General features: G+C 32.2%; 1 protein-coding gene across 3 annotated transcripts; it reads right to left on the bottom strand.

Annotated features, from left to right (window-relative positions):
- Positions 1–1,745: 1,745 nt before the first annotated feature.
- Positions 1,746–25,949, bottom strand: LOC117686170 (uncharacterized). Of its 3 annotated transcripts, none has more exons than XM_066071548.1 (8): positions 25,865–25,949; positions 13,931–14,127; positions 12,816–13,014; positions 10,844–10,951; positions 10,549–10,759; positions 2,648–2,751; positions 2,128–2,184; positions 1,746–2,030 (listed from the first exon to the last, which is right to left on the bottom strand). In XM_066071548.1, the coding sequence occupies exons 2-8, from the start codon at positions 14,042–14,044 to the stop codon at positions 1,810–1,812; spliced, it is 1,014 nt and encodes a 337-aa protein (XP_065927620.1). In that variant the 5' UTR covers positions 14,045–14,127; positions 25,865–25,949; the 3' UTR covers positions 1,746–1,809. The 3 variants fall into 3 exon arrangements, with proteins under 3 accessions (XP_065927620.1, XP_065927618.1, XP_065927621.1); XM_066071546.1 differs by lacking the exon at positions 25,865–25,949 and adding an exon at positions 24,466–24,524; XM_066071549.1 differs by lacking the exon at positions 25,865–25,949 and adding an exon at positions 20,385–20,469.
- Between the last annotated feature and the right edge of the window lie 1,770 nt (positions 25,950–27,719).

The raw sequence follows: 27,719 nt of genomic DNA, 5'->3' as shown, positions 1-27,719 counted from the left end.
GATTTCCAAATTCTGTTTTGCCCTTTAAAGGGTTAATTTTAATACGTTGCTCTATCATAGTCATATTAAAGGTTTTGAAGATTATTTATGAAGAATTCAGTGATATGCTTAAAAATAATTCTCGAGCCATATACAGTACCGTCAACGAGGACCCCGTATTTTCCGCCCCCTCCCCCGGTCCAAATTGCAACGCGGTTTAAAACAGGTGTCTCGGGTAAAATGCGCACCCCCGCGGTAGAGTCTTCCAGCAAATCAACACCGCCGCGGTCTTGACAATAAATTACAGAAAAAGAACAGTATCGGACTAAAAGGCGAGTTATATCCCTTGACTAGAAAATAATTGACAGCTACACGACACTACATGTATACAGTGTATATCATTTTATCTGCTGGAACTATCTAGAATAACATACGATATATATTTTTAAAATGTTAAAACAGAGTGAGTTTAAAATCATTCATCAATGCTACCTTATTTATATACTTGACGATGTATTTTTATTTGTACAGGTACCAGCATTTCAAACAGTCTTTATTTTTGAAGCAATCAAGGTCGTTCTTCACATCTAAGTGGGCTCCCCTATCCTGCCCATGCAATCTAAGATACTTTTAATTTTACGCGAATTTTAGACAGATTTTCTATGCCTTTATTTCATGCGTCTCAATTTTGGCTACAGCGCATTCTAGTGACATGTATTATAGTTCTATCTTTGGGATAACATGTTTTTTTGTCTAAAACACATTTTGTAAGTAGGGAAACTGTTTGCTTTACTGTCAATAGTATTCGAATTTTATGATTTATGTATAATATATATACTTCTACTTTTATCGAGTACATGGTCTATGAATTGGAATATTTATCCATCACATAACTCTAGTCAAAGCTTCAACACAAATCAAAATACGATGTACGCATGCAAATAAGTTCTAAGCGGGGGTCCAAATTCTTCGGCATTTAAAACTCAAACTTACACCTCCTTCAGAAACGCAACTTAGAATAAATATTGAAGTAACTTACTTAGTGTGACTAACTTAAGCCCAAATCTAAGTGTTTTCTCTTTGAGAAACCGGCCTCATAGTTTAAAACTTTTACATCCACATTTTGTGAGTTTTAGCGTATTTTGATCCCGATGCTTCCCTATTTTTAGAATCACAGCATATCATGAAATACCTGTACCATCATAAAATGAAGAGGTATTATCAAATAAAGACAAAGTATCGGCATAAAATGGAAAAGTTTCCGCATATGTATACAACTAATAATAATGACAAATTACATGGATTAGCATGTAATGTTGAAGTATAATTATATAGCGTTGAAGTATCAGTATATAATTATATAAAAAGGAAGTATCCTTCATCAAATTAGGCAGTTGTGGCGATCTATACTGAACACTATTTAAAGTTGTTTCATTTTCGTTACAGCATCATAAAAAAAAACCCAAGTGTACACTTGAATGTATATATGCGATGGCGTGTTGATACTAAAGACAACTCTATTAGGCATGCAAAAATATTACATCATTCTGCTTATGAGGCAAGAAGTCGAAAGCCGCACAGCTAAAAGTTAACTTTGTAATTTTTCAGTCTACTGCAACAAGGAATATATGCAACATTTATTCACTTGAACAATTTCCATCCCCTCTCACCTCTGATACATCCTGCCAATTACTTTTTTTTTAAAGTTTTTTGAAACAAACGGTCAATTAAAAATAAAAACAAAATTGAGCAAATTTTATATCAAAACAAACGGTCAATAAAAATTAAGAACAAAATTGAGCACAATATATAAAAATTGACCTTAAAATATTAGTCGTCAACATACAAAACTTTTTGTAGAGTGTGACATTCCGCGCCTGCGGGGTTATCTCGTAGTGTTGTATTCGTTATACATTTGTACACATACGTTATTTCTGCGTTTTTATCATCCTTTCTATAACTTTCAATTAAAGGGACTTCAACAGGTATTTGCTCATTTACTACATTTTCCGTATTGGTTTCAGTCGCTGCAATTTTTTCCTTGTTTGAGCCTGTCATTAAAAGAAACATGAAATTTTAAAAAAAACAACTATTAAATATTCATGACAATAAACGTATGATGATTTATGCGCTTTAATTAGAGTGTACCTATTTCTTCAGTTGTTGTATTTCTGCCGATATTCATTTCCGAACATTCCCTGAGACCTATAAAACATTCATGCTATTGAATTGTCCCACCAGACTAGAAATAGTATGTATTCATTCGTGCTGAAAAAGTCTAGAATGACAAACTATTCTATTTATTTTTATAAAAATAATTTTTCGAAAAACAAAATTAATAGAACGTCCATAGCAAGTAATATATAGACAATACTGTTTTTTACAGAATGTATGTACAAGTATAAATGTAAATTGAACAAGTAATTAAGTAATCGACACTCACATATCGAAAGTAATCAAACATACATTTCTTATACATTTTAAAACAAACTTTGATGGATTATCAAAGAAAACATATTGTTTCTAATAGTCAAAGGTTTAGGTCATTACCGCACACCAGCAGGTGGCCGGTTACATTGATATGATAAAAGTAAAAAAATAGATTTGCTTAATTTTGAACATCTAGTTTAACTGGAGGATTTGTCATAAATTATTGTAATGTACTTACGTGACCAATTACGCCAGGTGAGGAAAATCAAACAGCAAGCTAACAATAACAATACTATTATTGTCACAGTTTCCTCAGTTGGGAAGTTCTGCTCTTTTTCACTGCTACAACAAACATTTTTTTTTCTTTTTTAACCACTGGATATTACTATTAAAGGAATGGATGAATGGTAAACACTTAAGTTATAAGAAAACATTCTTTGAGTATTATGGGGTGATAATTTTTGTCGGGGCGTGGGCAAACGGTAGAATGATTTCTTATATTTATAATTACAATTTCTAGCAAATGTACGATTTACATTTGGATATTGACACACTTATGTGATTTTCATTTGTTTTAATTATGAACGCCGCATGCGCCCCAACTACATTTTATAAGTGTTTAATGGAATGTATATTACAAAATATATTCGTAGTGTTATCTCAGACAATGGCACTGGAAATGTAAATACCATTTAATAAAAATGCTGGATTCAGAGATCATTTTAAATTTAAGATATTAATCGAAACCTTGAAAATTAACAAAAATATGTATTGAGTAGAACGATGGATGGGATGAAATAGGATAGGCTAGATACATGATGATAGTTATTTTTACTTAGTACATTACACCACAACCAAGATTGCAAGCATCTCACTTATTTGATAAAGACATCCTCTAATCAAAACCAAAGTCGTTTCAGTTTCTGAAGTAGATTAAACAATACATCATGTAGGATCCGGACCATCTAGCCCCCCCCCCCTCCTCCTTAAATAAAGAAAACTTGATGCAATAGTTTCTAAAAAGAATGTATATACTTTCACATTTAACGGAAATAATATTCCAAGGTCAATGCACATCCTAAACAGTTGTAAATAAATGGTGAAAAGATCATTAAGCTTATAATTATAAAATGTTTTGATTTATCGTTTGTTTTTTATCTATTGATACGTTGTTAATTATCCCCCAAATATATCTGCGCCGGGTACCCTGACCACATACTTGTTTACGTACTAATGTAAGATATTATTAAACATTACATTCTTTGATTATTTTTTGAGATTTGTTTATTGTTTATGCGATTCTGTACCATAGTCCATCACTAAGAGAGAATGGTAAGTGGTTTTTTCAATAATTGTTTAACCAGCCTCGTACACTAGAAACAAATTGTGGTCAGATTCAGGCTAATTCAGATGAAAAAGCTTTTTATTCTAAGTACATTTATCGCAGATGGAGTCGGACTGTATATAGGAATTCAAAAATACTTTAAGTTATGCATACTTTGAAATAATTTGGATAAAATGAGGTATTCATGGGATTCATTTGCTATTTTGTACCACTGTAGTTTAATTGAGGTCATTACTTATATGTCTTCAAAGGAGTTCATAAGACTATGTTTAAGTGATTTTAGGTACAGCAAAGCTTCACCCTAGGGTACCATTAGGTTATCAAAGGATATCATTGGTATGTACTTTGGGGTAAATTTCATGAGGTTCATTCGGCTAAAAAAAACTGTACCACTAAATTTTATAAGAAAAGGTGAACAAGGACTCGGTTAAAATCAACAAGAGGCCCAATGGGCCACATCGCTCACCTGAGCAACACTGGCTTTAAATGGGCGTTCAAAGGATATTGTGCAATGTGGCCCCTCGGCAGATTAACCAAAAATGAATATCCAAATTTCACTTATTTTTGCATATACTTAATCTTTGACATATTTACCTTCATGAATACCATTTATACCGCAAATGAGATCATATGCAAATATAAATAACTAAATGTTCAGTTGGTGTTTACGGTTAACTTCCAGTGCCCTTTATTTTAACCCCCCCCCCCCAATCAATTTATAAAATGATTAAAATACATGAGAGCATAAAGGTACATTTTCTCCCTCCACTACTTGCTTGTTATTGTATTTTAAAAAATTCATAATAATAATAATGTGTCAGGCCTATGGAAACTGTTTAAAAGGCACTGTTTTGATTTACTTGTGTTCAAAAATTATAAAAATTCGTGCAGTTTTAATGCAATTCATCGTTGAAGAAGGGGCAACAGAAAGTAATCACAACATATCATCCTTTTAGCAAGACATTTCTATTGATCAACCAAAATTTCAGTGTCAATCGTAGAATCATAAGCACGATTCATAGCTTGGTTTGAGTCATGTTTTTGTTCACATGAGTTTATTACATTCAACTTAAGAATTTTAAACTTGGTATTTCCTATTCAGCATAGCTGCATTTAAAAATATAAACAAACTAAAGCATGACATCAGCTTTGAGTACAAACATATAGTAGCATTGTGCACAAAGCTCTGTATCTTGCTTATAACTCGAAGCTTGACTCTCAGGTTAGTAAAATTATAGGAATTTGTAAACAATTAAAACAAGAAAAAACTGCACTAAAACAAAGAGAAAACTCAATTTATTTTTCATCATATATATATACTTTAGTTATATATTTCTAGCAGCGAAAATAATCCCCGTTTAGATTAAAATTGCTGAACATCTGAATAGAACATGTTGCATTAATCAACTATTACGTAGAGATGATACCGAATTACACGCCCGACCATAATTTGACCCCCCCCATGATGGCCCCACCCTATCCCCTGAAATCATGGTTTGAAAAAACTAGAATGAAACAACATTACTTGAGGGTGCTTCCACAAAAGTTACAGCTTTTCTGGCCAATTTTGGAAAAAAAAAATTAAAGATTTTTCGCTTGTTATTCCTATGTAAAATTCGACCCACTCACTGTGGCCGCACCCTACTCCGGGGATCATAGTTTGAACAAATTTGAATCTACACTACCTGAGGATGCTTCCACACAAGTTACAGCTATTCTGGCCTACTGGTTTTTGTTGAGAATATCTTTCTCTATGTATTCCTTTGTAAAAATTTCGACCCCCATTGTGGCCCCACTCTACCCCTGGGGATCGTGATTGAAAAAAAAATGAATCTACAATACCTGAAGATGCTTCCACAGTTCCAGCTTTTCTGGCTAACTGATTTTTGCAAAGAAGATTTAAATGATTTTTCTCTATACATTTGTATCTAAAAATATGATCCCCCCATTCCCCTGGGGATCATGGTATGGACAAGCTTGAATCTACAATACTTGAGGATGCTTCCACACAAGTTACAGCTTTTATGGCCGATTGATTTTTGAGAAGATGTTTCTCTGTATATTTTACCTAAGGTAAACTAACAATTATTTATGTTTCTGCTACGAGAAAAAACTTACAACTAGCCTAAAACACATTGCAGTAATCAGCTATTACACAAAGACCATACCGTTTTACCATTAGAATTTGTATTTTAGTTGTTAAAGTACCGTACCTGCTAATGTATCTTATTTTCCGCAAGTAACAGTCAGTTGTCTTACTTTCCGATGTCTATATTTGATTGATACGTAAAAATTACAAAATACAGACGATAGTTCCCCTAAGTTATAAACCGTAATTCATGAAAACGAAACGAAAATCAAAACAAGCTAAAACCACCGTCAAAGGTGAAAACATCAACGCATTGGAATATTTAATCTATTTACTTCACAAAATCGGCATTAATGTATCTTGCGCGTTTCAAATATTCCTTTCGCACGCAAACTGTGCCACAACAACCAAATTCATATTTGTCAGATTGACCTATTTCTTTTCCGTTCAAAATGGCCGCTTCTTTGTTTCAAAGAGGGTTTTGAGATAGCAAATAGCGAACCCGAAATTAAACTGATTGACCCTCATTCTCTCTGTCTTATTATTATTTTCGTAAATTACTCAAATTTGAAACAGAATTAGCCCTTAATTTTTTTGCAATTTATATTTCCCTTCCCATAAGGACAATTTATGCTAAACTACGTTGAATTTGACTCAGTAGTTCTAGAGAAGATTTTTTAAAATGCATCCCCCTTTTTCTACAGTTTCGAGGTTTTCTCAACCTTGAAAAAAGATAGGTCTTCTATTTCTGCAATTTATATTTGCCTTACCATAAGGATGCTTTGTGCCAAATTTGGTTGAAATTGGATAAGTGGTTTTTAAGAAGAAGTTCAAATTGTAAAGAAGTTTACAGACGGACGGACGCACAGACGGACGGACAGACGGACGACGGACAAAATGCGATCAGAATAGCTCACTTGAGCTTTCAGCTCAGGTGAGCTAAAAAAGGGTTTGACATGACCTTAACAATTGACTTTTAAACTTAATAGAAGGCAATGACACAAGTCTTACAAGTGCAAGCGTACAGAATTGCTCGTCTTTTGTGAAGTCTCAGCAGGATTAGACTATGGGAGAAACTACAATATTGATGGCCCGAAAATACATACATATACTAACATCTATAACTTTCACTCGTACCCAAACGTGTTTTCAAAGTCACTGCATACGCCTTTACCAACAATTACTCCTTATGTTAAAAATAATCTAAAACAAGAAGCCCATGGGACCACATCGCTCAACAAAACAACAATAGCTTTATATGGGTGTTCGAAGGATACTGTGCCATATGGCCCCGCGGTAGAATAACAACCAAAAAAAGAATAACAAAAAAAAAGAATAACGTAAAGTATACAAATTTTACACTTATTTTTTCATACACCTAACCTTTGACTTTGTTCCTTTATGAAATACTATTTCATAAGATCATATGCAAGATATAAAACTAAATTTTTGGAAGGGTTACACTATAAACCAATTTCTTTTATATTAGTTCTGCTCTTCTCCCCCCCCCCCCCCTCCCCCCCCCGCCCCAAATTTATAAAGCGATCAAAATATACGAGAACATTTAGGTACATTTTCTTCTTCAACTACTTACAAGTTATTGTATTTTACAGTACCGATCAGACCCAACCTAACAGAAAGTAAACCCCAACTAAACCCTGTGTTTACTTTCTGTTTTTACTTTCTGGATTTACTCGGGGTTTAATTTGGGTTTACTAGAGTGGACACAGAGTAAACCCAAAGTAAGCCTAGTGTGGACACAGAGAGTAAACCCGGTCAGAAGTATACCCCTGAAAGCAGACGCTAACTGTGTATTAGGAATATACAAGAGGCAGGAATTACAGGCAGTGGGATGTTAAGATAGCATTCAGGTTTGCTTCACACTTCAATGCATACATTTGACCTCAATAGTAATTTCCAAGTAAACCCAAAGTAAACCCCGAGTGGACCTAGATTTTTAAAAAGTAAACTTAGAGTAACCCCCAAGTGAACCCAAAAAGTAGAACCAGGGTTTAGTTGGGTTTACTCTGGTGTTAGGTTGGGTCTGATCGGTACTGTGTTTTGTAAAAAAAAATTCTATTTTTGAAAGAAAAAAAATGCTCCTCAATGGGCTCCAATTAAAACCATTCAAAAATTATATTGCTCCTCCACATTATAAACGATTGTTGTTTTTCTGGCGTGAACTCGTGTGACGTTTTATAACCTTACTCACTTGAACGATGAATACACTCGAATGAAAAATGTTGTCATGTGATATGTTAAAGAACTATTTTATTCAATGTATAGATATCAGATCTTGGGAGGGGAGTGGGCTTAGTCCCCATCCCCACTTAACTTTATTTGCAAAGTTAGACATAGCCGTACTCAAAATCTATTTCCTTTTTTATTTTTGCTTTTAAAGATTTCTGATAAGGTCTAGCCCCCCCCCCCCACCCCCACCCCCACCCCACTTTCAATTTGCTTCCGACGCGCGCCGCTGCAATGTGTTGACAGGAATATCACTCTATTTTACCTAGACCCATCTATTATTTTCATTTTTATTAAATTAATGAATGGCTACAAACCAAGATGATTTCCCGCAGTAATATTTTTTTAAGAACAGCGAAACTAGATTTATCATCGTACAGTAACAGTAATGTGTCAGAACTATGGAAACTGTTTTAAAGAAGTCGTTTTTATTTACTTGTGTCTGAAAAACCATCAGATTTGGTGTAGATTTCATACATTCATCGTATAAAAAGTTGGCCCCAGAAAGTAGCTACAGCATATCATCCTTTTTTCATATTTTATTAAAATCAATTTCGTATCTCCTTTTATTTTTTCTCTACAAGTATTTGAACGTTTAGTGAGACATTTCTTGTGATCAACCAAAATTTCAGCGTCAATCGTAGAATTATAGGCAAGGTAAGATTTTAAAATTTGGTATTCTTTGTTCAGAATTTAAAATGTAAATGAACAAAAACATGACCTCAGTTTTGTGTGCAAGCAGGGAATTGAGAGCAATTATGGTTAGTAAAAAGAAAATTGTATATATACCCATATATTTCTAGCAGCCTTAAAAATCTCTTAACTAAAAGTTTAGAAAATACTGAGCGTCTTAACAGAACGAGTTGCATTAATCAACCATTACGTAGAGATCGTACCGAATTACCAATAGAATAAATAGTATATTATATGTTGTTAGTGCATCAAATTTTGATCATTTGCGCAGTTAAACAATCAGCTGTCAATTTTACCGAGGTCGATACGTAAAAATTCCAAAATACAGGCGATAGTTCCCCTTAAGTTAAAGCGAAAAATGAAACTAAAATCAAAACAAACTATGACCAACGTCACAAATGAAAATGTCACCACATTGAAATATTTAACCTCAATTTACCTCACAAAAGCGGCACATATATATTTTGCATGCTTCAGATATTCCCTTTGCACATAACTGTTGCACAACAAGCAAATTCATCTTTGTCAGTTTGTCTTGTTTATCATGCGTAGAACATGACTGCTTCTATCAAAGAACTAGACTAGTCCTCTGTCTCTAACCTGGTATTCGATAAATGAAATATCGAGCCCGAAGTTAAACTAATTGGCCGCTATTCTTTCTTTATTCTTATTTTCGTAAATTACTCAAATTTGAAACAGGAATTAGCCCCTATAATTTTGCAATTTATATTTTCCTTCCCATAAGGATTATTGATGCTAAATTATGTTGAATTTGACTGAGTAGTGCAGACCAGTCTTTCATTTATGCAATATATAATCACCTTTCCATAGGTACATGTATGCTTTGTGTCAAATTTGGTTGAAATTGGCCAAGTGGTTTTAGAGAAGAAGTTTAAAATGTAAAAAGTTTACAGACGGCCGGACAGACAGACAAACTGTGTTCAGAAAAGCTCACATGAGCTTTCACCTCTGATGAGCTAAAAAACAATAATAAATCAAACAATATATGAAGAACTAAAATTAAATCAAGATAATTGCTAATTTGTTTACTCAAAGTATAAGCCATTTAATTTCTACTTAGATACTGAATTAGGATTTGCTGAGTACTTTTTAGGCATACTTAATTCATCACTAAAAAAGTGCTTGTTTGGGAGGGTAACAGTTGAAATTGACAGTTGTGATTACATGTAAGCTTCGTTACTTAACAAACTAATCATTTTTTACGATTGAGTTTGTTTATCAAATAGCCGGCACAGTTTGAAAAAAATGAAATATAAAACATTTTACTTTTTTACCGAGAAGAGGCAGCAAATGTTCTAAGTTTACAATGGTCTGACAATGGACGTTAAAAGACAATGACGACCAAAGATATACAAAAGGTCACCTTGGTGTGTCAGAAAACCTACAATCTATTAATAAAAAACTAACAAAATGCATGATTCATTACTAAAAATCCAAGAAACTAAAAATATCAGAATAAAATCTCAAAAAACCTCAAATTAAATTACGAATTATTCATACCGCAAGAAACTCAAAATCCATTTTAGAAAATTAGGAAACTATAAATCGATTATTAAAAATCTAAAAAAAAAAACAAATTGCGTTATTGAAAACCCAAGAAAATTAAAATGAATTATTGAGCATCAAGGAATATTGAAATCAATATCAAGATAACTCTAGTAAAAATAGTTATTGAAATTTTTTGATGTTTTTTTAATCCTGGTGATTTGTTCATTAAGTTATTGCAATGTAATTAATTACATACCTTACATGCTTATAACCGTTTTCCGCCTTCGTTATGAGCACATCAGTACTCTTGTTAACCTCTCTTGATATGTTTAGTTTAGAACAGCAAGTTGCATCACGTTTGGTTCTCTTGGCATTGCAACAGGATTCAAATTTTTCAGTTGGCGTTGTGTTTTCTTTGTTAATTTGGTGTGTTTGTGGCTTTGCGATTGGTTCAATACATGTTTTATCTAAAATTAATTTCAAGTTATGTTATGAAAAGTAACAAACTTGTATAGTGTAAAATATCATATCGTCCATTTAAAAGGTCGTACATCTTATAGAATCAGCAGACTGATACTTGAAAGGACATTCTGCGCAAAGTTTGTTGTAATCTTCTACGACTCGTCCCACTCCTCTGTTAAACACAACACAGCAGTTTCCTTGAAAAAACAAATAAATAAAACAACATGATCACTTTCTTAAACAGATCATAACTGTGAACAAGAGTAACAGTTAACGAACACCTTTGAATAATTCGTCATCTAGGCACATCGTTGTTATTGATTTCTCTGCAATTCCAAACCAAGAATACATGTACTCTTATCCGTTTAAAAGATAATTAAATTGAAAGAATTCCTTATCATTCTTCCCAACATCACACACTTGTCTAATCCCGCTCTTTATGCTCAATTAAGTAAGTGTATACATGTATTGTAAGAGTTCTGTCCACCCTTTTATAATCCGTCTTAAATTATATAACTATTATAAAAGCTGATTTTTTATAAAAATTAAAACAAAACGTATAATTGTAAATTAAGCATATTCTTCAGATAATTTTGGTTTGTGTGATGATTTCAGATTTTACAATGTTTTATACCTAGCGCATCTATCACACTAATAATTTCTTGCTTTGTCAAATAAGTTGTTAAATGGCTAAAGATAAAAAGAATTTGCTTAGTTCGTGTTTCGAAAGTGCTTATTTTTCTGCTTTGTCAAGCTAGATAAACAAACGATTACTTCTTGGTCGAAATCTAAGATTTAAGCTTATTAAATCAAGTGTTGCTCGAGAACTAAACTAGAATTGTTTCACCAGAATGTCTTATTGAAAATGAACATACAAAGCTGCATTGTATTTCCATGAGATTTTTTTTTTCAATTTTCACAGGACGAAGCATTGTCATTCAGTGAAATTAAAAATGACTTAAAAAACATAGCTTTACTAAATATTCAGTTTCCGGTATTTTTCAGTCATCCATTGGATACCATTCTCCTACGTTTAATGTTTTATTTTACTTGAAAGCATTAATTAATACAAGTAGAGATAGTGTACATAGCTGAGTTTCTGTTACCTATCCCAGTAATATGATACGGCTGCAGCTTTAGTTGTTTACCAAATTTTAACCACAGAAATTTGTTTGGGCAATGTAATTATCTGTATACTGGAAGGTAGAAAGCCTGGTTTTACATTTACCTGAATGATACCTTAAAACATGAACTGCAAAACATATGCAATGGTTTTGTAAGTTAAGCTTGTGGTTAGTTAAAAATGTAGTTTTTATTGCCATGTTTTGATATTCTTTCTTGAGTGCATAAAAGCATGAACTAATATTTTTTTTATCTTGTTTTAGAAACACAGAGAAGGAGAAAGATTATACAGTAATTAAGATTATTTTTCTTACTTTATGAAAAAGATCAAACCATTCAATAGACAACTTCATTAAAGCAATGTCCATTTAAAATGTCATGCATATGAATCCATACAATATTCATGTTTAATATAAAAACACTATGTTTTATTTGAATATGTTTTGATAACAATTTCTTAAATATTATGGGCTCTTTTTTTCGTGGGGATCAATGTTCGCGGGTAGCAAAAAATTCCTGGTTAGTGGCGACGCAGTTTTTCGTTGTATGGAAGCAAGTTCTATTTTGTAGATAAATATTAAACAAATGCATGTGTATACGTTCGTTGGGAAGTAAATCTGTTGGCAAGGGTTACCCACGAACGCCACGAAAATTGGTCCCCCACGAACAATGCTGATTTCACAGTATATGGGTTGAGGAGTAATTATTGATAAGATTTTAACCTAAGAAAAACGGTTAAATATAATTAGGCCTGCACTGACGGGTAGCAAAAAGCTTGAAGTTATTTCTTTTAATCTCATTGCAAGATAAAATTATATTTACAATTTTCGAAACACTTATGTGTTTCCATGTTAAACTTGAAACAGTTTTTTTTTTTATCCTAGTTACACAAAATTACACTTAAATGAAATTTAATAAATGTATTGTACAGGTACACACCTGTTATTAGACGTCTTGGAGCACATACTTCTACAAGTCTATCTTCATATCTAACACAGTGGTACACTAATGGGTCTTCCTTACATGGTGAGTATGTGTCACACTTTTTTTCCCGTGACCTCCCTTCTATATCTGTTTCATTTCTTGGACAATTTTCTACTGGTTCAAGTGTTGCAAATGTTCCATGACATATATCACTCTGGAAAATACATGTAATAAATATGATTTATTTAGCTATTTGAACTTGACTGTTCTTCTTCTAATATACAGTAGCATTTATTATACTTTCATGTTAAATACTGAAATCTGATTGGCTTAGACGCAGTTGATAATCCGTTCATTAACCCTCAGCGTTAGCAACACACTTAGCAACGGGTAACACAACGAATTGTTACATGCACGTAAATTATGCGCGTACAATTCGCCGTAGAATTCACGTCATTTCTATATAAAAGCAGTAAACATATTCTTTAAAATTAAGACATTCAGTATAATAAAATAAATAGTGCCTGTTTTGGAGGATAACAGTTGAAATCGACACCCCTTGAAAACCATTGTCAACCTCCGTTTCGCGTTGGTTGACAATGGTTTTCTCGGGGTGTCAATTTCAACTGTTACCCTCCCAAACAGGCACTATTTATATAAAGGTAAATGAAACAAAAACAAGTTTAAATTATGCTTTAGTATCCTTCCTTCGTAAGTGGTCATAAGTCGTTCATTTACATGTACATACATATTACATATACATAGTTTTAGAAACCATAAAATACCAATCTGCATGTAGCGCACATAATTTTAATTTTAATTTTACGGGAGAGGGAGGATAACTTCAATTTTTTATTAAACTTTAAATATGTTCTTATTCAAGTATTATTATTTTTGAATTATTGAATCATTGATTTTTTTTTTAATTGTTATATAAGAATCAAATCAAATCAAATCAAATTTCAACGTAAATGCAAATTTACAATATCACAATCAATCTTCATGAGTTACCGGACATTTCTTAATTTCTTTATATAGTCTAAAAGATGAAACGTCGTTAACAACAGCAGTAACTCTTTCATAATTCATTATTTTATTTATGAGTAAGATACATTGCCAACAGATATTACCTTTGTGAATCTTTTAAGGCGGTTGATGTCAATTGTTCTCCCTTCATTCAAAAGAATAAAACAAAACAATATAGAAATGTACAAAACGAAAATGGAACAAGTGGAACCTGACATCTTAGTTGATGTTTCTAGCGTCTTTCAGAATCCTTTGAGGTACGCTGTCATCAGAGGTCTACCGGTCAATAAATTTGTGTTTTCTGTAATTATAAAAGTAAGTATTTTTGAAGCCAATTCAACAAATTGTTAGCCTTTAATATTGTATTCTGTAAAGAAAGTCACATAAATTAAAAAAGCTATATTAATTAGATATTGTTGTGTAATTATGAGTGTATAAGATGTGAAAGCATCTGGTTGTTTGCTGGGATCATTGGGTAACCAATGGCCAGGCTAAAGCTAGGGTGCACGGTTCCGTATGGTGACTAACCAACCGTTGATATCGTTCATCGCACAATAAAATAGGGTTTCAACTAAAATAAGAATGTATAGAATATCACTTGGTCAATGTAATTTTAAATTTGTTTCATTTAATATCATATAGTGGTAATTGTCTTCTTTGTAACAGTCTACATGTATATACCTCGAGTGTGCAATGTAAAGTTGCTGAGCGGCGGAAAATATTATTCACATTTACATTACATTAGGTTATTCTACATATATATATTTAGAAATCGAGTTATCAATTGGCGAGTTCATATTGTTGCGGGGATGGTTCTAAGATCGTGTGGAACTGTTTATCTTAGTTGGGGTTTTGAATGTCTGACCCTCTCACGATATAATATATTTACAATATCAATAAACATACTCATTTCAGTGTAACACGCTCATAAACGCATGTATATTGAGTATATTGGGTGACATTTATTTTTATTATACTTTCATAAATCTGATTGGTTTAGACGTAATAAAAAAATCTTTCTATTACCCTCAGCGTTAGCAACTCCCTTGGCAACGGATAACACAACCAATTGTAACATTCACGTTATTTATATATAAAAGCAGTATAGTTTTCTTTGAAATTAAGACATTCAGTATAATAAAATGAATAGTACCTGTTTGGGAGGGTAAGAGTTGAACTTAACATCCATCGAAAACCATTGTCATCCTCCGCTTCGCGTCGGTTGACAATGGTTTTCTCGGGGTGTCATTTTCAACTCTTACTCTCCCAAACAGGCACTATTTATATAATGGGAATGTATTTACAAGAGCATATGTGATAAGGCTTATATTCTTTTAAATTATGTTTCACGACGGTGAAGTCTTTAAAAAAATGTCTTTAATTTTTACGGTTTACCTCCCTTTACTCAGTGCGTCAGTCACAGCTGTGCAGTTATTACTCATATTCATGCATTTTTCAACGTGATTTAAGAAAAATATATGCCGTTATGACTTTAACTTCAGATTATAAATATATTCTGGCTGAGAGAGAGAGAGAGAGAGAGAGAGAGAGAGAGAGAGAGATGTCGGTATTTTCGACTTCATTTTTCCACTAAGCGCCGGTTGCATTTGATTTCCTATCACGCGACTCCTTTTTTAAAAGATTTTGTCAAATGCGACTCATTCGACAGTAAATGTTTTGCATCAGATTTATCCGTTTTTTGTTTTTTTTAATGATTGTGTTTGGTTTAACTCCAATTTAAGGCTGCGTCTGATCAATCTAGAAATAGGTATTGCTGCATAGCATATGAATGAATTTTAAATCTTAAACTTAGGTAATTTAGGCCTCCATTACCCTACTTTTAGTTACTTATACTGACTCTAAGTGAAAATTGTTTACATATTTAGAAAAACAAGAAACTAAGTCTTGCTTACTTAAATTGTAAATTTCATGATATCTTAGACAGGGGTGCTGGTTCAGAGAAAGAGAAGGTGGTCATAGAATATGCATTGTTGAAAAATATGCATTGTTTTGCTGTTTAAATTCAATGAATATATAATCTTAGAGCTAATCTGTATAATAAAGTTACTAAAAGCCCTCGAATAGATCTCATTGTCCTTGAGATTTCAAGTAAGGAAAGGGGCGTCAATATTTTATCTATATTTACCCTTGGTTTAAGTTTTAGATTCTTTAGGCGGTTTGGATGCACTATACAATGAATGCGATTCCCTAACAAGTGTGAAAGTTGGCTATGTGTGGGCTAAGTTACTCAGAAAACCGTCACAAACCCTTGAACATCTTGTTTTGAATATAAGTTCACTTTTTAATTTTGGTTGTGCAGATTGATAATATCACAAATGACACCATAGCCAGAACAAGTGGTAATTCCATAACACTAGTGTTCTGAGAAGTTGAGTAACATCCGGATGTTTATCATTGACGTCGGAAATGACTGTTTCACGAATCAGACATGCGGTAAAAAGATACAAAGAACATAAGATGTTTTAAAAAGATATAAAAAAAAAAACTGCTTTAGATACATTTTAATTATAAGATAAATATAAATAAGATGATGAGATATGGCGAGTGAAACGCACTTTTAAAATAGCTTCATGTAGCAGTTGTTTAAACAATACAGATTGTGGGTACTTTCAGTGATTACAATCGTTTTGCATTGTCGCTGGGATTTGCTAATAAAGTATTAAAATGTATTAACATATATCAATCCCTACATGGGTTTTTCGTGATTTATATCATCTGATTCATGAACTTTTACAAACATAACAAAATGCAAACAAGCATTCTGAGAGTATTGCATAAGCAATACACTTCCCCTACCGGTTTGTAGAAATTTGTGAAAACAATGCACTGTTATTCAGAATATCATTTCAACCGACCAACCCGATAACGCACCCGATTGTAATAATAATACAAAAAGCCCTGTCGCTTAAATTTACATCACAATGCTTGACATTATTTTACTGAACTTATTTGTTTGTTAGAAACAATAAAAGGAATGGTCTAAGTAATGCACAATAGCATTACTGACTAAATACTTTCCTCGTTTATTCAGTACCACCGAACCCGATGACGAACCCAAACATTAAAAAATTGAAATATATGAAATTAATTATCTCGAAAACATGTCAATTAGACGCTACACAAGTGTAAACTTGATCTATAGTTTGATATTTTGAAGCTGTTCAGCAAATTTCACACTATTCCTTGAACACATAAAGAAAAAGAGTGGAAAACTGAAGTGGGACAGACAGACAGACAGACGGGCGGACAGACGGACTGACGGACGCAGAGGAAAGCTATAGTCCCCTCCGTTGAAAACCGGTAGGGGACTTATAACAATAACCCATTATTTCAACACCAACCTGTGCTAATTTTAAATTATTTCAGATAAACCCGATATGTAGTTAAAGATTTACAACGATGTTTTTTTTCAAATTTTCAAATAATTGCTGTTGGATTTGTTGTTATGGTTAGCATCTAATTCTCATCTAGGTCTGAGAAGTTATCTGTTTAAAACTGATTCATAATCTTTTGGAAAAATCGATTGAATAACAAACCACTTCAAAATTATTTCCATAGCTGTTGACGTACGAAAGACGAATATGGCCACTTAAAAACACATGTGATAACGAGAAAATATCACGTAATGAAGAGAAAAGATCTAGTAATCACAAGAAAGGGGAAATAAAGAAAAATTAAATAACTCATAATAATGAGGAAAGAAGTTAATCATCTCGTATTTATGAGAAAAAATCTCGTGGTTTATATATATATATATATATGTGTGTGTGTGTGTGTGTGTGTGTGTGTGTGTGTGTGTGTGTGTGTGTGTGTGTGTGTGTGTGTGTGTGTGTGTGTATTCTTCTATTACAGAGATGCTCCATACTAAACATGGAAGCAATTGGCCTTATAGTTTTTAAGAAGAAGTTTAAAATGGAAAATTAGTAACGCACGATGGACGACGCACGACGCTTAATGCATGACCCACAAATGCCATTTGCAAAAACCCACCTAATCATAAGTGTCTACGGTGACCTAAGAATTCAATGGCTTGTTGCTGGATACGGAAGATTTTTCACTCACGAGACAGATTTGTTCATATTCTAGTTTTAAAAGTCCTGTTTCAATCGTGAAATCACTTCCGTATCAAACAACAAAAATTAAATATTCTCAAATAAGAATGCATGCAGTTGAAACATGTGATCCTGATTATGACATACATTAGATTATCTTTAAAAAAAAAACCCTTTAATTTTCATTCTCATTCCTATCAAGTATCAAATATACATAGAACATCATCAGCAAAACTTTCTTTTCGAATAACGCAATGCTGTTGATGCCATCAATTTTTGCATTTAACGCTCTGTACACTATTTTATGCATTTCTTTCTTCAACTTTCCTTATACGTTTATAGCTACATCTTAATTCTAGAATAACGGATGACTTTATACATTGTCATTCTTTCTCTCTCTCTCCCCTGTTCACATATATGTTAAATTGTTTGTTATTTCCAAGCATGTGTTGTATGGATTTACTGCTGGGTCAAGAAGGGCCCATATATTGCAGAATGTCTTACATTTAATTTTTACCGAAAATGTTCAGGTTTTGAATAATAATAATAAGAAAAACTTTATTTCCCAAAATATAATGTTTATGTTTTTCACACGGAACCAAATTCACCAATTTCATGTATTCATGTACGTCCTACAGCTACCCATTATAAAACTTAACATTTTGCTTAAGTTTAGTCCATAGCGAAGATACATGTATACAGCAAAACTCGTTTATAACGAATTTCAAGGGACCATAGAAAAAACTTCGTTATAGCCGTAATTCGCTATACGTTTATAACGAATTCGTAAAAAATATTATAGCGAATTCGTTATAAAATAATTAAGGGTTTTTCTGGTATTATTATAAATTAGTATTACCGTCATTTACAAATGTCATGTAACCATTTCATTTCAATTTTTGAAAAAAATTCCGTATATTATTTGAATTTGAGTATTTTATATATGCATCTTAAAATTGCATGTTTCTTCAATGAAATTTGAAATGGAAAAAATTCGTTATAATATGATAAAATACGTTAAAATTTTGCAAGCGGGGGTCTTAAAATTACTTCGTTATAGCCGTAAATTCGTTATAGCTATGTTCGTTATATACATCAATTTTCTATAGGTTTATATAAGAAATTTGCCGGGACATGAATAATAATTCGTTATAACCGTAAATTCGCTATATACGTGTTCGTTATATTCGAGTTTTGCTGTATATGCCCTTTGGTAAAGGTATCACGCCGGTATTATTTTCACCTTTCGCTGGTACTATTTTTCACAACGGTAATTGTTTTACTATAATATGATAATATTAATACAACACTAATAAGGAATAAATCTTATAAGTCGGTTTGTATTTTGTTTTTCAAAATATTCAGAAGAAAATTCTACTTTTACCCATTTCATCAAAAAAAGGGCACACGATACGGTATTTAGCTATAACAGGTCTTCCCTAAAAAGCACGTGATTTCCGTTGGTATGTAAACAGACTGCACACTCCCCCTGAAAGGTGATTTATGTGCCTTGAAAGAAGTAGTCCCAATCCAAAATGATTATTATCCAACAAAATACACGTATCCATTTAAGTGGTAATTTTTTTTAAACTTAGTAAGTCAAAGTAAACAATCAAATTCTGAAGTAAATATAAACTACAGTTTATTTTGATTGCTCAATTACCGGTGTATACAATACTTAAAATGCAAATTTTTGCAGTAGTCCCGAATTTAAATCGCTGCGTAGACGACCTCTGATGAACCGGTATTTGGTGATTTTAAGTATTTGACCCAGTTTAACGATGTGTTTACAGTGTATTTAAAATAAGGCTTCTATGTAAATGCAGTAAAAACGTTTGTATTTTCACTTAAAGGAATGATCTTGAAGTTGCGTTTAATAAATCATTAGAAAATGCAACGTATTAACAAAAATATGTTGTTATGAGAGCAAACGTGAGTGATACATACCAATTGTTTTGGTTTAAGAAGGGCTTTATTATTAACAGGATATCGTTCGTAAATGTACGTTCGCAATCAGTTGGTAAGTACTGGAATACTGCTTCTAACTCAAGGTCACGATTTTATAATCGGACAATCACTGTCTCAGGTTGAGCCTTATACTGATAATATAATGCGATATTTTAATTGACAGTTTGCTGTTTCTCTTATCAGTAACATGCTTTTTTGGTCCGATTTTAAATATGGACGGATTTTGCAGACAATATTGGTTTCAGAAGGTTTATTATTATTATTTGAAGTAACTGAAAATCCTGTATGCACTTTATTTCTGCAAAAAACAAGTGGTTATTTTATTCTTTGCAGACGAGTGACACAGATTGATGAGTATACAAAATTTCAAATGCAATAAAGACATTGTTTAAATGAGGTGGAATGAACAAAAAAAATGAATGAAAAATGCTGTTAGGAATGATAATAATGACAAAGTGGAGACAAAATCAAACAACGTTTGACTGCAACAAATTTAAAATAAGATCAATAAGCTCACCTTATTACAAATATTTTCTTTTATATATCCAACTTCTAGATCGGACTAGCAAAGAATACAGTTAATACACAACAGGGAATATAAAATTCCTTTTAACTTTATCACACTGCTTGCACATTTAACTTTTAAAAAGATCGTGTTGTGTATCTAAGTGCTACGGATTGGTTGTTATGTCTCACGCGATTGGTTAAAACACAGGAAGAAACATTTTAAAGGCAATTTAAATCATTTCAAAATTATTTTTAATCTTAAATCTAAAATATATGTCTCTCTATCTCTCTCAATCCTTTTTTGGGCCATTGTCAACCGAGTGCATTTATTTTTCAAGATTCCAAAGACTGAGATATATAATGTTTCCTATTGTATGATTACCGGTACATACTTTCTAAATCTAATATTTGGTATAATCTTAAGTAGACATCATGAGGTTGGTGGTCCCCCAAACGGACCGATTTTGGTGGACTGTCTTCACTTCATACCTAGGGAAGTACTTTTTTTGTTTTAAGACTTTCGAATAAAATTTACTTTATCCGTGAAATTACACGTCGACAAAACGTTTCAAAAAAAACATAAAGTTAAATATAGTCTCTGTCCAGCTATCCAATTACTAAATACTGAATTTATATAAATTGTCCAAGCATTTAAAAATATAAGATCCCCTTATTCAAGGTAATTTTGATATGATATGTATAATGAACAAATAACCAAACCAACAACATCAACTGAATGGTAAAGCGACGTTGTCTATGTATAAAGCTTCCCTATAAGGTGCAAGATACAATTAATCAAATGAAATGCGGCTGTTAATTAAATGTTTTTGATAAAAATGGATTTCAAATGCAATTGTTGTACGTAATATCATATTGTTCAAAATACTACCGCAATCTATGTTTTCAATGAAAGTGGATATTTTATGCATTTTTAGCTCACCTGAGCTAACGCGCTTAAGTGAGCTATTAAGATCACTTTTTGTTCGGCGTCCGTCTGTCTGTAAACGTTTATACATTTTCGACTTCTTCTTCAGAACCACTTAACCAATCTAAACGAAACTTTCCACAAAGCATTCTAGGGTGTAGTTGATTCAAGTTGGTTAAAATTAAGGGTTATGCCCCCTTCCAAAGGGAGATAATTAACAATTATTGAAAACTTGTTGGTCGTTCAAAAATCTTTTTCTCAAAAACCAATCAACCAGAACAGTTGTAACTTGTATAGAAATATCCTCAGGTATGGTAGATTCAAGTTTATTCAAATCATGATCCACAGGGTAGGATAGGGTCGCAATGGGGGTCAAATTTTAACAAAGGAATATATATATAAAACATCTTTCTAAAAACCACTTGGCCAGAGAGCTGTAACTTGGTAGAAGCATCCTCAATTATAATAGATTTAATTTTGTGGATATCATGATTTCCGGGGGTAGGGTAAGGCCTCAATTGTTGGTCGATTTTTATTTTTTACACACGAATATATATAGCTGACCGTGTAACTTGTGTGGAAGCATTATACATATCTATGATCCCCAGGAAAGGCCACAATGGGATGTCAACATTTAACATACAAGGAATATATAAGGAACAATCTTTCAAAACTTAAAAAATTTCTGTTCAAAAATCAGTTGCTAAGAATAAATGTATACGTAACTGGTGTGGAAGCATCTTTGGGTATATTAGATTAAAATTTGTTCAAATCATCATCCTTGGTGGTAGGGTGGGGTCACAATGGCGGTCAAACTCTTAAATTAAAGAAAACTCTTTTAAAAATCCACTTCTCAATAACCAATTTGCCAGAAATGCTTTTACTTGTGTGTAAGCATACATGTTGTGTATTCAGGTAAGGTTAATTCAAGTTTGTTCAAGTCATAATCCCCAGGGGTAGGGTAGGGCGACAACGAGGGGAGTGGTAGGAATTTTACCTCGGAACATTGTGCCGTTACACGGCTTATTTTGTGTGTTTATCCGTTTTTGTCCGTGTTGTGAAATTTGTGTATGTTCCGTTTATATCCGTGTGTTGTGATTTGTGGAACTCAGTGTGTCTCGTGCGGTTCGTGAGGAAACACAGTAGAAACATCAGTGAAAATTCATAATTGTACATTCTGATTATTCTAAGCCAATAAAATTTGATTATTTTTATTATCTTTAGAAGAAAACATTTGATGTCGTTGTCATGTTACATGTGCTTATGTTCGTCTTTGTTTTGTTGTAGTTATTACCACTGTCTATCATCTAAATAAAATTATTAAAAACGATGGTAGAAGCGTTACAAACATCTCAAAAATCAATTCTGACGGGATCTAGTGAGAGTTCATCGCAATGTTTTATGCAATATGTTATCATCGTACCGAAAAATTTATTCTAGCAAATGGCCGAGATTCTAGCATGTCAAAAACATTTTCATATTTATTTATTTTTTCTGTAGAGAATATTATTTAACGAGCTACGCGTGCCTGTAAAATATTCCATTTTAAGTTACAGTGAATCAATTTGAGATTTTTTTGCTTTCAGAATCAGCAATTTTATGGTCACTTTTAAAATAGTTCGTGATAGACCTCCTTCCTCTATAAGCAAATAGAGGTGCTAACATCAATTCTAGATAGATAGATAGATGATAGATTTAAAACATACTTATCGTTTAAGGGCATTGAAATGATTTTTAGAAAGAAAACAAATTATTTATTTTTCAACAGATTTTTAAATCTTGATATTTATTGGCCGTGTAATTTAATAACTTGAACTTTGTAGGTATACCCATTAATTAAAATTAATTTTTTTTAATATCATATTTATTAAAACTTGATTGGCTGGAATTCCTTATTATCGTTTGTCAAGTTTACGCAAAAAAAAACCCCAACAACTATACAAGTAGATTTCACTATAATGACATAATGATATTGATTTTTAATACATTGTTTCACTGGTTTGAGATTTGTTAAAGCTCTGTTTGCGCTTTGTTTGCCAATAATGATAAAGGAGCTCAACGTTCAACACATGACAACAAATATTTATTAATAGCCATTGACTCGCAACACGTGAAATGTGAGTACTGAATACGAAAGCTTTGTGTCAAGGAAAAAAATAAACGATTTTGTTACACTGCCTTAAAAAAAAAAAAAAAAAAAATATATATATATATATATATATATATATATATATATATATATATATATATATATATATATATATATATATATATATATGTATGAGTTTTTTTAATCACAGGGAAGGAAATAATAAAATATCCAAGTTTCATATTTAACTGATTAGCTTTTAGTTTTTGAATATATGACAGTTAAATGGACCTAAATAAACATTATCTCAGGTCAATTTCATTTTGTCATTTCTATGCACAAATTGGTTTACTAGTGCATTTAGAATGATTGACCAAAATTTGCACGTTAGAAATCAAGACGCACGCGAGATGCAAAGTCTAGCAGTCATTATTATGTAATCAAAGCTCCGAGGTTTATAGTTGTATTTGTTAAGAAATAATGTAAAGAAGACAAATAACTAATTTGTTTAATTTGATGAAATGAATCTTGGAAAAGATAAACTGATTCAATGACTGTGTGTATTAGTGATAAAATCAACAAAAAAGCGACATTTGCTTGAAACTTTTACCAAAAGAACACATATGTAAACAATGATAATACTCTAATTATATTTACGTATTAACAAATAATGACACACTCTGTATCCTTCTTTTAACTTCATTTTTGACTTCCAAATTTTGACTGAGCATTACAAAAATATTTAAATTTATATACCAATTAATATAATGATACCTATTAATATAATGATACCCATATTAACCATTCTAGTTATTACAAATGGAAAAAATAACATTAAACATTTTGTGCTCAAATCGTGTCTGGGTTGCTTTAAAGCAAAATGGTCAAAAGTAAACATCATCCTTGGCTAAGTATATCCTTAGAGAAGAATAGCAAATATAATATTATAACAAATAATGACATATATTCCTAACTGGAATATAAGTCGTTTCTATTGTTAAAAGCCCGGACATATCAAAAATTAATAAACCAGAATACGTAAATTTACAACTGTAGCTATAATGTATAATACCAAACCTGTGGTTGCTCTGCTGAAACTGGGGTTTACATATAGATCCTGTTTACTTATTTATAATGATTTGTCCTCATGTAACTGTAATAAATGACTCCCACACGCACGCGCACACACACACAGACAGATTATATATATATATATATATATATATATATATATATATATATATATATATATATATATATATATATATATATATATATATAAAATATGGATTTTTGAGATGGTTCACTGTTTGTTATTGTCATTTTTAGCTCACCTGAGCTGAAAGCTCAAGTGAGCTTTTCTGATCACATTTTGTCTGTCGTCCGTCTGTCTGTCTGCCCGTAAACTTTTCATATTTTCAACATCTTCTCAAGAAGTACAAGGCCAATTTCAACCAGTCTTGTCACAAATCATCCATACGCAAAGGGAATTCAAAGATATAAAAATTAAGGGCAACATCTTTTTTTAAGGGGAGATGATTAGAAATTTTTGAAAAATTTTGAAAATTTAAAAAAAAATCTTCTACTCAAGAACCATAAAGCCAGAAAAGCTGAAACTTGTGTGGAAGCATTCTCAGGTAATGTAGATTTAAAGACCCCCGGGGGTAGGGTGGGGCCACAATGGGGGTCAAAGTTTTACATAGGAATATATAGAGTAAATTTTAAAAATCTTTTCCCCAAAACCTAATCAGCCAGGAAAGCAGCAATTTGGATGGAAGCATCCTCAGGTAGTGTAGATTCAAAGTTGTGAAAAATCATTATCCCCGGGGGTAGGATAGGGCCACAAAGGGGGGGGGGGTCGAAGTTTTACATAGGAATATGTAGAGTAAATCTTTAAAAATTTTCTTCTCAGAAACTAATCAGCCAGGAAAGCTGAATCTTGTGTGGAAGTATTCTTAGGTAGTGTAGATTCAAAGTTGTGAAAATCATGACCCCCCGTGGCCTCACAAGAAGGTTTAGAGTTGACGTAGCTTTATATCCCATATATAAACAATTGTTAAGGATCTTTTTGAGAACTGCAATATTCAACATGTGATATGACTATAAAATCATCCTGTTGGAAAAGGGACTAATGATTATAAACATAAGTTTATACTTTAGTAAACCTGGAGTAAACCCAGGGTTTAGTTGAGGTTTACTCTCTGTGAGGTTGGGTCTAATCAGTACTGTAATTTATTGGAAGCCGAATAATCTAAATCATTCTGAACTAAAAATCATATACGTAACCCCAATGACGGACACCATTCAATTTGAGAGTGAAAAAAGAATGTTTTTAAATAACCTTTATTATAGTTTGCTCTATAGGTAACTGAAACAGCAAACATTGTAAACATTGAAGAAAAGAAAAATTAATGACTGCATATTGATTTCATTTTTTTATCATATTTCAATAACTAAGTGAGAAATATTAACTCACAAATGTATCGTTGTAAAAATATTCCAACCAACAGGACGACCTGATTTGACAGGTAGGTAAAATGTAAAATGTTATTTCAAGCAGACGACAACATGCATACGTCAACAGGAAAGCAGTTGACAATATACAGGTGCAAATTTGCATTAATTTCATGTCTCAAATACAGGAAATAGAAACTATTATTTTTTTTATTTTTTTATTTTTTTTGGGGGGTGGGGGGGGTGGGATATTACTGGAATGTGCGTTTTCTTTCTGCGGGGACGTTAACACAAATTCTTATATTTGATTTTTTGGGATGTAAAACTTTACTATTCGTTTTCGCTTTTAAAGCGTTCTTTTAAGACATACGATTTTCCTATTGTATTGGATTTTCAGATTTAAGAGTTATGGTGGGTTTTTTTAAGTTTGCAACTAAAAATCCCCTGTGTGAAAAAAAAATCAAATAATTTCCAGTTTTTTTTTTTTTTAATTTATAGTTTTAATTTTTGTCACAATATGTTCTATACATAGGTTTTTAGATTTGAAGGTATTTATTTTACCAACACTATTTTGAGAATGACAACCAGTACGATGTTCAAACATTAAGGAGCTATCCCCCTTTACTATTTTATAAATTTTGTGTGGTTTGTGTGTACGTACCTTACGATTCATAACAGCTATTTTGTAAGAACAAAATTATTTTGTTCTATATCAATGTAATTTCATTATATACAAGCGCCTTGTTTTTTTATATATTGCATGATGTAATTATTTCTTTTCTGATTATCAAATAGTAAAATGAACAGCAGGTATTGTGCTTTTTAATAATCAAACATTTACAAATCAAGACAGACTAAATGAAACTAAATAATTTGATCTAGGTTAGTTTTAGTTTTTCTTAATTTATTACATGAAATATACGATAAGAGAGTATACGATTGCGGTTGAGCCCAATATCTACAATAGCATGTGCTTGATAATACACTGTAACGATAACGAAACTACTATGTTTTCGTTGCAAAAAATATTGTAATCTACTTTCCTGTATTAGAACGCGTATACCATTATGTCTCTGGCGTATACATATACAGGAACTGTCAATTAAAACACGTTAAGTACGTAACAATTCTTAAGTATGTTAATGATGTATTGTTGACAAAGAGTAAACAAACTCATATTCGCTAGCCAAGTTTGGTGGCATAGTTCTGCCACCACTTGTCAGATTTCCATGTCGACTTGTAAGATCTTGATGTCGACTTGTCAGATAATTATGTTGACTTGTCAGATCATTATGTTGACTTGTCAGATCATTATGTCGTCTTGTCACTTATTCACGTGTTGGAAAAAGTCAACACTTAAACGTTTCCACGCCCAATTTGTGCCATCCAGTTGACATATATCTTCTGAAAAGTCGACATAAGGATCTGACAAGTCGACATAATCTTCTGCCAAGTCGACATAATCTTCTGCCAAGTCGACATCATTTTTTGACAACTCGACATAATTATATGACAAGTCGAAATTTTTATTTGACAAGTCGACATAATATCTGACAAGTCAACATCATTATCTGACAAGTCAACATATAACATGAATAATAATTTTCTTCATTTTATTTTTTTCTGTCAAATAATTATGTTAACCTGTCAGATCATTATGTCGACTTGTCAGATAATTCTGTTAACTTATCAGATCTTTATATCGATTTGTCAGATAATTATGATGACAAGTCAATGACAGTTAGTGGCAATAACACGCTTTTGAAAACAAATTATTGAGTAATTTCTAAACAATACGATTATTTTCTGACAAGTCAACAAAAAGATCTGACAAAGTGACAAATATCTGACAAGTCGACATAATCATCTGACTAGTC

Source organism: Magallana gigas, chromosome 9 (genome assembly GCF_963853765.1).
Source record: "Magallana gigas chromosome 9, xbMagGiga1.1, whole genome shotgun sequence".
Taxonomy (NCBI): Eukaryota; Metazoa; Mollusca; class Bivalvia; order Ostreida; family Ostreidae; genus Magallana; species Magallana gigas.
Note: the sequence above shows the minus strand (reverse complement) of the source record. Positions and strands in the feature narration are given on the sequence as shown.

What these genes read in the sequence shown, in the direction of transcription:
- LOC117686170 (XM_066071548.1), bottom strand. Translation starts at nt 14,044, where the DNA reads ATGTCAGGTTCCACTTGTTCCATTTTCGTTTTGTACATTTCTATATTG. An exon ending in TCCAAGACGTCTAATAACAG is followed by an intron (nt 10,952 to 12,815) that starts GTGTGTACCTGT and finishes TGTTTTTTCAAG; the next exon opens with GAAACTGCTGTGTTGTGTTT. An exon ending in GTCTGCTGATTCTATAAGAT is followed by an intron (nt 10,760 to 10,843) that starts GTACGACCTTTT and finishes AATTAATTTTAG; the next exon opens with ATAAAACATGTATTGAACCA.